This window comes from Octopus bimaculoides, chromosome 4, assembly GCF_046866305.1.
Source record: "Octopus bimaculoides isolate indiv1 chromosome 4, ASM4686630v1, whole genome shotgun sequence".
Lineage (NCBI taxonomy): Eukaryota > Metazoa > Mollusca > Cephalopoda > Octopoda > Octopodidae > Octopus > Octopus bimaculoides.
In genome coordinates, this window is record NC_142931.1 from 105,247,213 (window position 1) to 105,265,139 (window position 17,927).

Genomic DNA, 17,927 nt, shown 5'->3' on the forward strand with positions numbered 1-17,927 from the left:
TATATATATATATATATATTTATATTTGTGTATATATTTATATTTGTGTATATATTTATATTTATGTATATATATATATTTATATTTATATTTATATATATTTGTATATATTTATATATATTTGTATTCTTTTTTATTTAGTTTCAGCTCACGAGCTGTGGCCATGCTGGGGCACTGCCATTTGGTGTTGCTACATAATTTTACTTCACGAATGCTTTTTAGGAATTGACATTTGGTTCATTTTGGTTTGATGCTACTGCCCTTATCTGTACCTTCTGCCACGAGTTGGTTCATCTGGGACACTTGACAGTAAGAGGTCCAGCTTTATTTTGAAGACACCTACATCCACCCAATGCAGGTCTCTCAGGTCCTTCGGGAGGATATTGAAGAGCTGTGATCCTCTGAAGCCCAGGCTATTGCAGTATCTTGTCCTTTATCTTGATGGCAAATTTGGAGTCCTTGGCACTATGCAGTGGTGCCAAGTTCTAGTATTTGTGTAACTCTCAATGCCAAAGTTTGGGACAAGTCCTTCTAGATGTATATTATGGCATATCTTTCTTGCCTTTGCTCTAAGGAATAGTCTTAATCTCTTGAGTCTTTCCTTGTAGCTTATATGCGGCATAGAGGCTATCTTCTTCGTGTAGCTTCGTTGGATTGCCTCAGGTTCTAAGATTAATTTGACACTGATTGGTGACCATAGCTGAGAACAATAGTCAAAGTAGCTTAAGACAAGTGTCCTCCAGAGGACCATCGTGGTTTCCTGATCTCTTGTTCTAAATGTTCTAAGAATCCATCCATCCAGTCAGCCGCCTGCATTTCATTGCCAGTTTAGCAACATGTACATGGAAGGATGCATAGTTACTCATGTAAATGTCCAGGTCTCGCACTGACTGTGCCTCTGGGATTGCAATCCCTCGAGGTCCAGTGTATTTAAGGGGTATTGCATTTAGTTTTGCATGCTGATAGCACAAGGCTTGAAACTTTTCAGTCCACTTGTATATTTCATCCAGCTCACATTGCATGTGCATAGTGTCTTCAGGGTTCTGTATTACATGTGAGACTTTTGTATCATCTGCATAACTTGCAATTATAGCTCTCTGTGTGGCTGAGGGCATGTCTGAGAGAGCGATTATGAACAGTAGTGGTCCCAAAATAGTGCCTTGCAGAATACCTCACTATTTGTATGTCATTGGAGGTGGCCCCATTGGCTACTACCACCTGACTTCTATACTTCAGAAAGTCATGAAGCCATTCTCCCAATTTTCCAACTATGCTGAGATCACGCAGTTTGTGACATATTCCATGATCGACTTTATCAAAGGCCTTTGCAAAGTCAAGATACATCACTTCCACATTTGAGTGGTTGAGCAGCTGTTTCAGCACCCAGTCATAGTGTTGTAAGAGCTGAGTCAGGCAGCTTCTTCCTGGTTGGAAACAATGTTAGGCAGCAAGTCATTTTCTTCAAGGAAGGCAATAAGTTTTCTTCTGACTATTCATTCCATGACCTTGCTGATATGTGAGGTCAGAGAGATAGGTCTGTAGTTCTTGGCTTCTGTTCTACCACCTCCTTTATGAATAGGGCATATTTTACCCTCCTTCGGTTTTCTTGGAAGTTTGCCAGTTGCAAGGAAGCTCTGAAAGAGGGACTGCAGTGGTCTTGCTAGGACCCACATGCTTTTAGAAGGGTTGCTGGGAATCCATCAGGGCCAGTAGCTGAGTTTGGGTTCATTTCATTTATAGCCCTTTTTACATTGTCTTCCTTTATATTGATGTAATTGATCATCACTGCCTCTGTTTTTATATCTACAGTGGTAAAAAAGTCAGTTGGATTGCTGACTTGCAAGTGTCCTAGGGGTGGAGTGAAAATACTTTTGAATTGCTCATTTAGTATTTCACTTACCCTCATTGGGTTTCCTGTGAGTGTACCATCTTTTTCAAGGAGTGGCCCTATCCTGCAGTGTATTGTGTGATATGAGTATGGTTTCCATAATTAGTCATCAAAATAACTAACATTTTGCCTAGTGATGAAAAGAAAAAAAACTTAACATTTAAAATTTTCCCCTGACAAACAAATCAACTTGTGACTGTTGATACATCAAGTTAAAGATCAAAAAGTATGTCTAGTAGGAAGTCAATATGAATTCAACCAGTGTACAACACAGATGCCAAATATATTCAATTCATGAAAATGTAACTGATGGTCTGGAAATGTTAAATATGTATTTAGGAACTTTATTATTCCATAGTAGCTGTAAAAAAAAAAAGAAAATACAAACAGGTCTAAAATTTAACAAGATAAATCTTGAACATAGTTGTATATTTAATGAAATGTGCATAAAAGAAATGTTCTCCACTCACACACACACAGATGGTGGCACAGTTATATGGCTAAACAAATTAAATATAACAGCTTGGGTTTGATATACCAAATAAATGTGTTTGTGTGTATGTAGATATATATATATATATATAGATATATATATATATATATGGGAGAATGTACAAAAAAAACAACAACAGACGAGGACAGGTGGTGTAAACAACAAAAGGATGTATTAGTATGACGCTTGGGAATACGGAAAGTCTTTGACGTTTCGAGCTACACTCTTCAACAGAAAGAATACGGAGACAAGGAGAAAAACACGGAGAAAAAAAATTGAATAGTGTTCAGTCAATGGTCAATCATATATATGCACATGTAAACAGAAAGAAAGCAAAGACTTAAGATTTTCAGATGATGAATATTTAAGTATGAATATATATTTATATATTAATAGATCAATCTTATACAGAGTACAAACAATGGAGACAATTAAAGGGTGGAGGTAAAATGTTACAAATCCATCAGCTGTTTCTGGGGACTCTGAGATCCATCATAATGTTGGGAGATGTTGTTCAAAATATGCAGCCAGTAATGGAAGCAAATAAACATTGAATAAACCAATCCTCCACCCAAGCTGTTAGATTTAATTTGTTTATCCACATAATTCCCTCCATATCTTCTCACTTGGATTCCTCTTATGGCCAATCTTTACCTTGTGGAATTGGTCCCTTGTAAAGGCATTAGAGTCTAAGTTCAAACTATTTGTATGCTACTGTTTTCTATACTAAGAATCTCTGGATTTCATCTGTTGACTTCAGCAATATAACTACACATGGTCTGTTGGCAATTTCTTCTTCTCTTTCTTTGGACTTCTCCTTTCCAATGAAGAGCTATGCTTAAAACGTTAAACTCTCTCCTTTCACTGAGAGTCAAGCTAATATACTTCTTGTGCATGTCCTCATGTTCAATGTTTTTCTTTTTTTCGTTTTTAATCTGTTTATTTGAATTGACTATATATATATATATATATGTATATATGTATGTATATATGTATGTATATATGTATGTATGTATATATGTATGTATGTATATATGTATGTATGTATATATATATGTATGTATATATGTATGTATGTATATATATATATATATGTGGTGTGTATATATATATATATATATATATATATATATATATATAACAAAGTAAAGTTGTAAGGTACTGCACAAGTGGAAATGTATATGAAAGATGGTTTGAAAATGCAATTTTAAAGATGTTTATTCACTTGACTGGTTTCACTTTTTGAGAAAAAAATTTGTCAAAAGTAAAATGTAAAGCTTTGTATGAGCTTTATTGTGTTAAGTACTGGTTATCACAAAAGTATTCAAATACAGATATACATTCTTTGATAATAAGAAAATGTTAAAAACAGTTTATAAGAAAGTATTCAAGAAAATAATCAGAATGGAACTCCAAAACATATTTTGAGTTCAGTAAAAATTATGTTTGCTGGGTAGTATGTGTATGTATATATATATATATATATATATATACATACACATACTCCCCACCTTCTTTTACTATAAACTACAGTATTTTTCTTACTAAGTGATTGTTTTGTTAATAATATTTTTTCTTTGTCTTTTATTTCAGGAAACTTTAAAAATACATATGAAATGTTTGCAATTGATAAAAAGCTAGGAATTATCACTGTGAGATCTGATCTTTCCAATGCTAAAGGAATGTATGTAATAAATATAACAGCGACTGATGAACAGTGCTGCTGTGAAAAAGATCCTCCTCACACCTCTTATGGCAGTATAACCATATATGTTGAAGATGTTAATAACAACAAGCCTAAGTTTTCTGAATGCAGTTCTTATAACACTAGTATTAAAGAAGATATCAGTCTGAATTCATTTATCATTCAGGTAAATTGCATTTCTTAAATTTCACTGTAAAATGCTATTTAATTACAATAAAGCTACCCAGTTTCAATTTTGATTGAAAAACAAGATGGTAAGAGTAACTATTAAGAAAAAAATTAGACTTTTTTATGTAAATAAGCAGAAATATGTTTGATTTTACAATTATAGAGGGAACTATGAACTACTCTATTTCCCCTTTTCATGCATCTGTTCAGTTTGTAAAACAACTGAGTCAGTGATGGTGCTATTTTGCTCACAGTCCATTGTGAAAGCATGTCAGGTGGGGTTTTTGACATGTTTTAAAAAAAAGGTTCATTCAGTCAGTGTTATTTGTTCTCCATTCTCCACATAAACATATCTGGGCTGTTTGTTGTTCAGTAGACTGGAAGATTATTACTTTGCTTAAAAACAAGTGGGAATTGGCAGCAGGAAGGACATCCAGCCATAAAAAAACTCTGCTTCAACATACTCTTATCTGATCCGTGAAAGCATGAAAAAGTAGAGGTTATAACTAGGTGACTTGCAATATAATTCTTAAGTGATTAAAAAACTTTGACATTTCATACATTCACACGTAATAACGAAAATTAGGAATAAATGTTTTTGATTACAATCAACTGTATCAAAATATTGTGTGATTTTGTGGTTTGCTGGTATGCCAAGAGAGATCCAGCTCTGTTTCTCATATTTTCAAAGTACAGCTACCTTTGCTCATATGTTCTCGATTCTGTTGATCTCTATCTCTCTTACTTTGAAAATACACTTCTCTTTGGTCCTGGCTCACTTGTTCTATACTTTGCTGATTTCTTTCCCTCCTATGCTGTAGGATACACTCCCTCTCCTCTTGGCTTAATTTGTTTCTTCTCTGTCTCATCCTCGCATAATTTTTATTCCTTATTTCCACCCGCTGTTCCTCACACAACTGTTCTCTCTTTCTACGCTGACTCTCTTATGCTGCGTCTCTCATGTTATTATCCATTTTTTTAAACTTGTTATTAAAACATTCTCAAATGATTCAGTGAAAGCATTTGAAAAATATACATGAATGTATTAGACAGTTTTTGTTTAAAAGGTGAAAATATTTCTGAAATACTCATCTAATATGCAAGGACACAGTATATAGGATACGGTAATTAATTATATTGTAAGAAAATAAAAAGTAAAGGGTAAAATAGAATTAATATTTTTTGATTTTGTTCAGCTCTATGAATTTTATTTTTTTTTTTAATGCTTTCGTCAGTTGCGTGATACAAGAAAAAAGAAATTAGAAAAATCCTGACCAAAGCAGAGAAATTCTAACTTAACAAAAAATATAGAAAGAGAAAGTGGCGTTTATTTCTGCCACAGAACACTTATCACTCACACACACACACACACACACACACACACACACACACACACACATTCATATGTGTGTGTCGTTAATTTTTTTTTTAATTATATGCATCAACAAATGAGCCAATTGAACAACTGTGTGGTTGTTCAATTTGCTAGAAATTACAGCCAAATCTCTCTCATACTATGCTCTTGTTAGTATTAAGGAAAGGGAAAAAATAGGACTAATATTTTTGATTTTGTTTGGGTCTATGAATTGGATTTTTTTAAATGCTTTCATCCATTACTTGATACAAGAAAACAGAAATTGGAAAAATCCTAACCAAAACAGAAATTGTAACTTAACAAAACTATAGAAAGAGAAAGAAAAGGCTGTATTCAAAAGCCAAAATAATTTTTTTAGCTGAGGTGTAATTTTATTATTAAAACAAATTCAAAATTTAAATTTCGGAACATACAACTTAACATGTTATCTGGTGTATGGCCAAATTCAAATGGGTAGAAAACCTAAAACAAGTGTGTGTGTGGTTGGGCTTTTAATAGCCAGGGGTCAATTTTAGTTCAATTGTAGAAAGGAATTCAAATACCTATCAACCTCTCACTCTCCCTCTTTCTCTCTTACTTCTTCTCTCCCTTGCTCAACACGCATGTCAAATTTTAGTACCTTAATTTTCTTATTAAGATCGTTGCTGCTTCGGTGGCCCAGTAGTCATGGGTGTTGGGAAATAGTAATACAACACATTGGTGGTGGTTTCAGATCTCTTCCAGAAATTACAAGAGATCTAAATAAAAATCTTTATTTAAGCAACAAAATTTCTTTCAACAATTTCTTTCTCTTAAGTTGGGTACATACAAAAAACAAATTGGCATATTAATATTATTGATAAAACCTACATCATTTACATGAGCAGCTCTCATTGAATTGGTGTTTCTTTGCCATCTTTGAATAGTCTCTTCTGTTTCATTTGCAATCCTTTGCAAAAATCTTTCTCTCTGATATTCTCTCCTTGCATCAGTTTCATTTTCACAGTGACATGCTTTTCGAATTGGTTTCTGATGGCAGCAGATCTTTCAGCTGAGAACCTTGCTCTTCTATTCCTGTCTTTCTTTCACTAAGTGACATTTCCTTTCAATTAAGCTATTGCTGAAACCAACCTAAACTCATATAACTTAAAGCCACAAAAAGTATGCTGTGACTTATAGTTGATATTGTAAAAACTACCTATTCAAAATTTATTACATAAATTTCTTAATGTAAATAAATTAGGCACATGTATGAACTGTTAAATGTGTATTTATAATATACCTTTCAACTGCAGTCATTTTATATTCAGGCTTTAATTATTTTCTCTAATGAGTTTGTATATGTTTGTGTAGATGTGTGTGATGGTAATAATTATTCGTAACACAACAGATAGAATATGGATGGTAAATCAAATTAATACACTTGTCATTGTTATCTAGCAAGTTGTCTTTTGAGATGTGACATCAATCATTGTTAATTACTGAAAGAATGCTGGTTAGTTTATGTATAGTTAATGAAAGAACACTGGGTAAAAATTTCTTAATTTAAATAAATGAAAGACTTATAAACTGTTAAATTAAGATGCGTACTTATAACTTTCAACTGCAGTTGTTTTATATTCTTGATACACTCAGGCAATAATTATTTTCTCTAATGAGTTTGTATATGTTTGTGTAGGTGTGTGTGATTATAATAATTATTTTTAACAAAGCAGAATGTGGCTGGTTAATCAAATTAATACATTTGTCAATGTTATCTAGTGATTGTCTTTTGAGACGTGACATCGATCATCATTTGTTACTGAAAGAACACTAGCTCACACATACAATCAACCACATACTTCCTTTGTACATGCACATACATACACACATTTACTCACACGGAGTTGAAATACTGATTTTTTTTTTCACCCCTGCCTTATTTATTCATCTATCACCCCTTCCTTTCTCATATGTTGTGACGGAGAAAGACACGAGTATTATTATAGTAGATTATTGAAAGCTCTTGAAGTTTATGAAAGTTAGCTTTTTTAATTTCTTTTTCTTTTTATCTATTAAATAGGTTAAAGCTGAAGATAAAGATCGAGGCAAAAATGGCGAAATTACTTACACACTGATTGAGAGTAGCACTGAAAAATTACCGTTTCAGATTGGTAGTGCGTCTGGTAACATTACTGTGAAGAAGAGCTTATTGGACCAACATGGAATTTATAACATATTGGTAAAAGCTACTGACAATGGAGCTTCAAAATTATATGACCTATGTCTGTTGACCATAAATGTGTTGGATGTCAATAATAATGCCCCAAAATTTGACCAAGCTGAATACTTACACATAGAAAAAAAATCCATATCTGTTGGACAGCCTATATTTACTGTCCAAGCAACTGATGCTGATGAAGGCAGGAATGCAGACATTTATTACAACATTAGCAGTAAATATTTTTCTATTGACCAAAATGGTATCATCACTGTAGCTAAACCTTTAAAAGATGTGAGTTCTTTTCTTTTTTTTATGTCTATATTGTATAGCAGATTAATAATAATGATTAATTGCTCTATCTATTTCATAAGAAGGCAGTCTTACACAGGAGAGGGCAGTCTTTCTCAGGACAAAAAGGAATGAATAGGCTTTAATTGGGAACTAAATTGGGATATAAATCTGCTAGACAGAATTTTGTATTGCTCTGCTATATTTCACACACACATACATACATGTGTGTGTATGAAGAGTTTTCTCTGAAGACCTCTTCCACAAGAAAGGTCTTCACACATCCAAGTGTACTCAGATATGTTAAATATGATTCTACACAAATGTATTTTATTCAATGATGCTTCATATGTGTGTGTATAAAGACACTAAGAGCATACAGGAAATCTATTTTCTCAGATACTTAGGAGGTTCCCTTGGAGAAAGTTCTGGGAGCCATGGCTTGTTGATAACAAAAGTTTTCTCTCTGAGTGAGAAGCAGATTGTATGGGTGGAAAATGTAATGGTCAATGGTCGTAAGATGTGGATCTGAATGCATAAGGCTTGTGAAGATTAGATAGAAATGAAGCTAGCATGCTCTTTTGAATGGGAAAAGTCTGTGTGTAAGGTCAAAATACAAATACACTGAGAAAAACAGGGTATGCATGGAATCTGATGCTGTTTGCAAGGAAAAAGACTGTACTGGTATTGTCATGTAATGCTCATGAATAAAGACAGCTGTATACAGATTTACCAATCACTTAATGTGAATGGAACTTGTGAAAGAAGTCAACCCAGGATGATATGGAATGAAGTAGTGAAAGTTAATCTCATGACTTAGATGCCAATATAATAACAAATTACTGGTACTTGAGAATACCTACCCATCTCAGCAAAACTGAGGTTCTGGAAATATAATGTCTATATACACAACCAGGACCCTTGCCCAATTTCTTTGTCAAGCCTTTCCTTCTACTCCCTCATTTGTGTCATCTCCACTTGTCGAACTGATGTATTCTGCTGTTGTAATTAAATCCTAGCAGAACTACAAATATTTTTTCCTGCTGACTTGCCTATCAGTACTTCTCCTTACTCTCTCCATGCACTTCTTTCTCTCCACTCATACTCTTGCAACCTGTCTACCCACTCCCTTTCTCTCATCCTCGTCCTGCCTACTGCATTCTATTGCTCTTTACCTTTCTGTACTGCCAGTCAGCACCTTCTTTCCTCAACTTTCCCTCCAATTCATAAGTATCATTATGAATTTACTTTTACCCCTCTACTCTCTGCTGCCTTCCACCCAACTGTAATCATCACCTCAATCTTTGCTCCCTTACCTCATCTCTAATCATCCTTCATTCTCTCAATACTTGCAACCTCTATCGACCCACCCTTCCTGCTCTTCTTCCCCAGGACCCACCATAACACCTCATCACCACCATCTTTGTCTCACTACAGCTTCACACTGATTATTCCCACCCACTCTTGTATAATGTGAACAGCCATTTATCTCCCCTGTAACATCAAAAAACATGTTCCGGCCCCTTCCTTTATACTCCAACTTCTAGCAAAAAACTGTTTCCTTCTGTATTATTGACCTACTCATTATAAGAGGTATTTAAGTCTTGTGAACTACATGGCATCCTTGCTGTTGCTGGTATTAAAAAAATCACCCAACACTCTCTGTAAAGTTGTTGGCATTAGGAAGGGTATCCAGACAAAGCAGACATTGGAGCTCAACACAGTGTCCCATCAGATGCCAGCATGGAACATGATGAGGGTGGATAATGTATGTTACATTTGTCTTCACTCTCCCCTTCCTTCTACTTACCTAACTCTCACACTCAGTTTCATTGTAATGCTTTGTGTATCATCTAGTGTTTTAACTATGAAAAAAACAACTTGTAGAAATTTGCTAGACCAAAAGAGAATCTTTTAGCTATGTGTTGCTAAGAGTTTCTCTTTGTGCAACATGTTACTCATCTTTTTCTTGCCACCAATGTATCCATGCAATCACCCCATCCACCTTTTTTCCACTATACTGGTGAAAGTTGACAACCTCACTCTGAGAGCCAACAATAAACTCCTTCCCACCTTCATGGCTAATGTGTATGGTATCTATGGAAAAAGCAGACCAAAGAAAAATTGGGATGAGGCAATGAGAAATGATTTTTGTAATGTAACTGATGGAGATTATTATCAAGAGACATTTTATATATATATATATTATTATTTGTTGTGTGTATTATATCTTTCTACTTGTTTCAGTCATTAGACTGTGGCCATGCTGGAGATGTTAGTTGAAATTTTTGACCCCGGAATTTGTTTGTAAAGCTTGATACTTTATTCTATTGTCTCTTTTGCCAAAACACTAAGTTAGGGAAACATAAACACCAACACCAGTTGTCAAGCAATGATGAGGGACAATCAAAGATACAAAGACACACTCTTACATATATATACACAACAGGCTTCTTTCAGTTTCTGTCTACCAAATCCACTCACAAGGCTTTGGTCAGCCTGAGGCTATAGTAGGAGACACGGATCTTTTCCCTTTGAACGGCACATTGAGAAATTAATTTTTTGTAACTAAACACTTTCAAACTTCAAACACTGGTAGAATGTGTCTTATAAAACATCTTTTACTCTTAGTATTGAGAAAAGTTTATATTATTAAAGTTATTTCGTGTTAAAGTTGTTGTATTTCGGTAATTTTAACCAATCAATGACCTGTATTCAGCTGAATAAAATTACTGCAGTTGTTTGTCAACAACAACTATCGGTAGTGTATATTTCATTTGTCACTGTTATTTATGACATCATTCATGCGTTTGTACTGGTTTTAGCTTTAGGGGGTTAGGGATAGGGTTTTAGGGTTAGGGTTCGGGTTTTAAAGTTAGGGTTAGGGTTAGGGTTTTAGGATTAGGGTTCGGGTTTTAGGGTTAGGATTAGGGTTGGGATTTTAGGGTTAGAGTTACGGAAAAATGTGAAAAATGAAGAAATTGGAGGGGGAGGGCGGCAAAAATGTCTTTCCAAAAATAGTAGCTGAAAAACAGGAAAAAAAACTAAAAGCAGTAGAAATGCACGAATGTTTGTGGTGGTGCCATGAAGTAAACATGCTTCAGATACACTTGTTTATTCATACAAACGTAACTGAGATGAAATATGTCATAACAGTGACAAACAAAATATACACTGCCGGAAGTTGTTGTTGACAAACAACAGCAGTAATTGTTTTCACCTCAATAGACGTCATTGATTGGTTGAAATTACCAAAATATGACAACTTTAACACGAAATAACTTCGAAAATACACAATTTTCTCAAAAAAAAACAAGAGTAAATGATGTTTTATGTGACACATTCTACCAGTATACGAATTTTGAAAGTGTTTAGTTACAAAAAAATTATTTTTTAAATGTGCTGGCCAAAGGGAAAAGATCCGAAGACACTTGCCCAGGGTGTCACACAGCAACACCTGCACCTGTATATATTATTATTATTTGTTGTATGTACTATATGTAGGCACTTGCGCGAGGCTGTGTTATTATGAAGTTCATTTCTCAACCACAGAGTTTCAGGTTCACTCCCACTGCAAGGTGTCTTGAACAAGTGTCTTCTACAATAGCCCCAGGCCAACCAAAGCCTGTTGTGAGTGGATGTAGTCGATGGAAACTGCAAGAAGCCCATTTTGTGTGTGTGTGTGTGTTTGTGAGAGTTCATATTTCTTCATCTTCACATACATTCACTCACGAGGTGTAAAATTAATGGTGCTCTTTGCTTACAGTTCACCAAAAAAGCACTTCTTGGCTTCTTAACATGATTTTACATGTTGCTAATGCTCATTTATATGGTAATGTTTGTTTCCAGTTCCCCAAGTAAACATTTCCAGGCAGTTTCTTCCTTGATAGACTGGGAGTTTATTACTTCGCTTAGAAACAAGTGAAGATTAATAACAGGAAAGATGCCTGGTCAAAGAAAACTCTGCTTCACATAAATGTCAACTGATCCATGCAAGCATGGAAAGGGTGATATTAAAACAATGATGACATTGTGTATATGTTTGTGTATTTTGTGTTATACTTGTAAGTGATGTACTTTCACAGAATTTTGTGACTCGTGTCCACTAGAAGAAATTATTCTAAATCTTTAAGATATCTATGTAAACAAAGTAATGACATGCTAGCTTGTAATGACTTTACTCTGCCCATTTTCATTATATATATATATATATATGTGTGTGTGTGTAGAAGGTTGAAAAGGAACACACGTTGATATATATGGGAAAAAAGTCAAGGTAGAAAATGCTAAAATAATTTTATAGAAAACATTTCAGTACCAGTTTCAGTCATTGAGAATTTTTCAACTGTAAGTATGGAAAACAATTAAATTTTGGAAAAATTAAAAAAGTTTTTTAAAAGAATATTTGCATTGTATTCAAATACAAGGGGCATTTTCCTTGTTTCTGCCTGTCTTATTTACTCTTGTGGGTTCGAGGTTGTTGTGAATTCTTGGTAGGGAGGAAGAAGAGTGCAGGAGTGCCATGATAGTAGTATGTTAAACTGTCAAGTGCTCTGAAAGTGACCCATTGTGGATGGTAGTAGTGATTGAATTCCTGAGACCTCTTTTGAATGTTTTGTTTATAAAATTTGCATAGGTGTTATTCTAAACAGCAATAGTAGTAAAGTTAGGAAGGAGGTGGCGGAGAGGAAGAAGAAGAAGAAAGAGAAGGGAGAATAAGAAGGAATGTAGGTCGTATGGTAGTAGTAGGGTGTTAAATGGTCAAGTTACCTAAAAGTTGCTTGTTATGACTTATAGCAGTGATTGGGATTATTTTTTTAATGAATTCTTGGGAATCTCTTGAGTGTATCATTTTTAATATTTGCGTGTGTGTTTGTGTTCTAAGGCCGTGGTGGATATGTCGTTTGTTGTAGATGCATTCAAAAGGGGTCTGTATTTTGTAATAAAAGAGTCTCTTTAATAATTCGTTGGCTACAGGTTGTATTGTCCCTGAATTGGTAGAGGGGGAAAATTCTGAAGCTTGGACTTTTGTTATTGGCGCAAATGTCTGTGTGTTGGCTGAATGCTATTTTTCTGTTTTGGGGAATTTTGATCTGGGATCTGTGCAGAGCCATTCTTTTCCATAGACTGTTTTTTGTTTGGCCTATGTATTGCTCTTGACACCCAGAGCAGGTTAGTGTGTATATCAGGTTCTCCAAAGCACATGTGAAGTTGCTTTTCATTGTGGAATGTTGTCCCTGTTTGAAGGAGAACTCTGATCCCTCAATTAAATTGACACATATCCCACAGTTGGGTCTTCCACATTTTTTTACTGTCGGGTTCTGTGTTGTTGTTGAGCATATTCGGGCTTGTGTTAGGAGACTTTTCATAGATTTAGGTTGCCTCTTGTTTTTTATGATGGTGTGTGTTTAGAGGATTAAGTTCATTCTGTGGTCCTTTTTTAGCAGGGGAATGTTTTGAAGGATGGTGTCAAAGATCTTCATTGTTAAGAGGATTGTATGTGGAGATGTATGGTAAGGTTTTCAGTTGTAAATCCTTCTTTAATTTGGGATGTCTGAGTTCCTGGATGTTGAGTTGAAGGGCATGTTGACAGCATATGTCAGTTAGTGAAGGTGGGTAGTTCCTGGTGATGAGTGTATTCTTTAGTTCATGTCATGTGTCTCTGGTGTTTTCATTAGAAACTATAGTACATATCCTTTTTCCTAGGTTGAAGGGATATTCATTCTGGTGTGTCTTGAGTGGCATGAGTTGAATGGTAGACATTGCTTGGAGTCCGTGGGCTTATAGTATATATCTGTTTCTATTACGTTGTTAGATTTCTTAATGAGGATGTCAAGGAAGGGAAGTTGTTGCTGGCTATATTCCATCGTGAATTGAATGTTTATGTCAAGTCCATTTATAAGTGCTTGGAATTCTTTAAGTATCTCTATATTTTCATGCCAAAGAATGAATGTCATCCAGGTATCTCTTCCAGTTATTTTCTATGTAGAGGGAGAATGGGCTGCCGTATTTTTCTAGAACCTTACGACAAAGACTAATTTCTAGATATCCCATGACTAGGTTAGCAAAGGAGGGGGCCATTCTCATACCCATCGTAGTCCCCGATTTTTGTCGATAGAAGTTGTTTTTGAAGACGAAGTAGTTATTTTCCAGGATGAATTTTAGCCCTTCTGTCACAAATTCTTTTTTGATGCGATGTGGGAGTTTGTTGGTGTAATTCTCTAGCCAGAATTGAATTGCCTCTATTCCTAGGTTGTGGGGTATATAGGAATAGAGGTTGACTATATCGAAGGATACTAGTAGGGTGTTTTTGTTTATTGTTTCAGGAATGTGATTGAGCATATCCAGATTGTCCCTTATATAGCTTTTGACATGCTTGAGGAATCATTTTAAGAGGGTATCTAAAAAGTTACTGAGGCGGTGGGTTTCGCATGCGGGACCTGCTATTATAGGTCTCGATTTGAGGTCATTAGGAGTAAGGACTTTGATATACCCCACAACCTAGGAATAGAGGCAATTCAATTCTGGCTAGACATTTACACCAATAACAAAAATTCAAGCTTCAGAATGTTTCCCCTCTACCAATTCAGGGACAATACAACCTGTAGCCAACGAATTAGTAAAGAGACTCTCTTTATTACAAAATACAGACCCCTTTTGAACACATCTACAACAAAAGACATATCCACCACGGCCTTAGAATAACACAAACACACACACAAATATTTAAAATGATACACTCAAGAGATTCCCAAGAATTCATTTAAAAAATAGTCCCAATCACTGCTATAATTCATAACAAGCCACTTTTAGGTAACTTGACCATTTAACACCCTACTACTATCATACCTACATTCCTTCTTATTCTCCCTTCTCTTTCTTCTTCGTCTTCTTCCTCTCCGCCACCTCCTTCCTAACTTTACTACTATTGCTGTTTAGAATAACACCTATGCAAATTTTATAAACAAAACATTCAAAAGAGAGGTCTCAGGAATTCAATCACTACTACCATCCATAATGGGTCACTTTCAGGGCACTTGACCATTTAACATACTACTATCGTGGCACTCCTGCATTCTTCTTCTTCTCCTCCTCCTCCTGCTTCTTCTTCTTACTATTATTATTAAAAATGCCCCTTGTATTTGAACACTATGCGAATATTCTTTTAAAAAACTTCTCTTTTAATTTTTCCAGAATTTAATTTGTTTTCCATATTTACAGTTGAAAAAGTCTCAATGACTGAAACCGGTACTGAGATGTTTCTAAAAAATTATTTTAGCATTTTCTACCTTGACTTTTTTCCGTGTGTGTGTGTGTGTGTGTGTGTGTGTGTGTGTGTGTGTGTGTGTGTGTGTGTGTGTGTGTGTGTGTGTGTGTGTGTGTGTGTGTGTGTGTGTGTGTGTGTGTGTGTGGTAGTAGTAGTAGTAGTAGTAGTAGTAGTAGTAGTAGTAGTAGTAGTAGTGAAGGCTTAGTGGTTAGGGCATTCGGCTCACGATCGTAAGTTTGTGAGTTCAATTCCCAGTGATACATTGTGTCCTTGAGCAAGACACTTTCTTTCACATTGCTCCAGTCCACACTCATCTGACAAAAATGAGTAGTACCTGTATTTCAAAGGGCTGGCCTTGTCACGCTGAGTCTCCTTGAGAACTACGTTAAGGGTACACGTGTCTGTGGATTGCTCAGTCACTTGCACATTAATTTCATGAGCAGGCTGTTCTGTTGATCATATCAGCTGGGTCCCTCATCATCGTAACCTGAGTGCTCCTACAAGGTAGTAGTAGCCATCCGTCAGTCTTAAGAAACCATTGTGCTTTGTGTGTGTGTGTACACACACACACACACACACACGAGGGGATGCTAAGAAGTTACTGGCTTTGGGTAAAAGAAAATACAGGAGAAGTTGATTATGATTTTATTCCATGTGTTTCCCTCTCAGTTTCACACACTTGTGGCAGTGATTCTTCAGTTTTCCTAAGCTCTGTAAAAGAATTCAGAAGGTAAGGCCTTTGACTAGACCTTTTGTGATACCCTTAAAGCCAGGAACTTTCCAGTACCCACCCTCATGTGTGTAAACATGTTCTATGTATATATATTATATTATATCTGTTCAAATTATTTTTGTCTTTCAATTCTAGTATATTGGTGATTCAATAGATTTGACTGTGAATGCTTTTGATAAAGGTGCAATACCCCTCAGCAGTTCAGTGACTGTGAAAATCAAATTCCAGAGTACACTTAGCAACATCCCTTCATGGTTAAATAAAACAGGCCTTGTTATTAAAGTCCCTGAAGACCAGAAACGAAATGACCCATTTGCCTTCCTTCTAGCGGAATCTAATATACCAGATAAAACTCTTACATTCTGTCTAACTGATTGTCTTAAGACTTTTGAAAATTTCAAGATCCATGGTGAGGATAACAAAATGTCAATAGCACTAAGGGAACCACTTGATTATGAAACAAAAACAAGTTACCAAATATGGGCAAAAGTGATGGTAAGACGTTTTTTTTTTTCTTTTTGTCTTTCATTTCATTAAACTTTTTTTTTACTTTGTACAGTTGTTAAAGATTTTGCTAATCAGATAAAGTAGATTTTCTTTACACAATGTAATTTTGAAGTATATTTCAATTAGCTTCATTAAACTTCATTTGGTACAGTTGTTAAATGTTTTGTTCATCAGCTGAATGAATTCCTTTGTGATACAATGAAATTTTGAAGTCTACATAACTGAATAGAAACCTAAGTTGTTTCTCTTCATTGGTGCCTGGATCTTGTAAGAGATCTCTTCTCAGGCATGTACAGCAGCTTCTTACATGTTTGTTATGGATAAACATTTCAGTAAAAAATGTTATTTATAACTGGCTTTAGATGAGAAAATAGTACATCTCATTTTTATTTAGGTAATAATTGTTTTTTAGGAAAGAAGGAAACTGCATCTGGTAATGATAATGCCAATATATTCAACTTAGATTGAACTATAGTACATATCTGAAGAAATAAAGAGACATTGATATGGATTCAGTCACATTCAAATTTTTTAAATAGTTTCCCATTTTATACCCTTTTGTACAGTCAAAAGAAACATCCTCCTTGCATGTAAACATCCTTTTGGATTCCAGCTTGTAAAGACTGCCTCTGTTTTATGGTTATATCTTTCCTGTTTTAAAGTGAATTAAATTAAAACCTTCCATCAAAATGTTCTTTCATATTCCAAACACCAACTTAGTTATAGCTATTTCACTAAATTCATCATTATTTTCAAAATTAATTCAAAGACTGTATGCCAACAGAAATATGGTAGCAAAAGTTTTTGTTAAAGTTATGTATAAATTATAGAATTCTGTTTTTTACAAATTCAATAATATCCATTTATAGGCAAGGACGATGTTTCTGACTGTAACCTAGCATTTAAACTTGGGAGAAATTTTTTTCCACAAATTCTAAAATGCTACCAATGTTGACTATTATTCTTTTAATATTAGCTTCTTTAATTAATACCAGATAACTTTATTGTTTATTATCATCATCATGTAAGTTCTTGCAATTCTTATTCTTTTCAGAATCAACATGTACCAACTCCATTACACAAAGAAATTCGTTTCACCATAGAAGTGCTGGATACCAATGATAATCCTCCGATATTTGAAAAGTTTGATGCTACCCAGGGAGTTTATATTGGATATATATCTGAGAATATGAATGTATCAACATCAGTTATTCAAATATTTGTTACTGATGCAGATCCTACACCAGAATTCAGAAACGTAAGTGTCCATCTAGACACCTCATCACTACTATTTTATCTCTTTCCTCCTCTACACAATCAC

General features: G+C 34.8%; 1 protein-coding gene across 1 annotated transcript in view; it reads left to right on the forward strand.

Annotated features, from left to right (window-relative positions):
- Positions 1-17,927, forward strand: part of LOC106883822 (putative neural-cadherin 2) — a 145,529-nt gene that overhangs the window by 60,043 nt on the left and 67,559 nt on the right. Inside the window, exons 8-11 of the mRNA XM_052967328.2 lie at positions 3,975-4,252; positions 7,671-8,102; positions 16,235-16,594; positions 17,661-17,864. Of these exons, the coding sequence (XP_052823288.2) occupies positions 3,975-4,252; positions 7,671-8,102; positions 16,235-16,594; positions 17,661-17,864 (1,274 nt within the window). The remainder of the gene's footprint in view (positions 1-3,974; positions 4,253-7,670; positions 8,103-16,234; positions 16,595-17,660; positions 17,865-17,927) is intronic.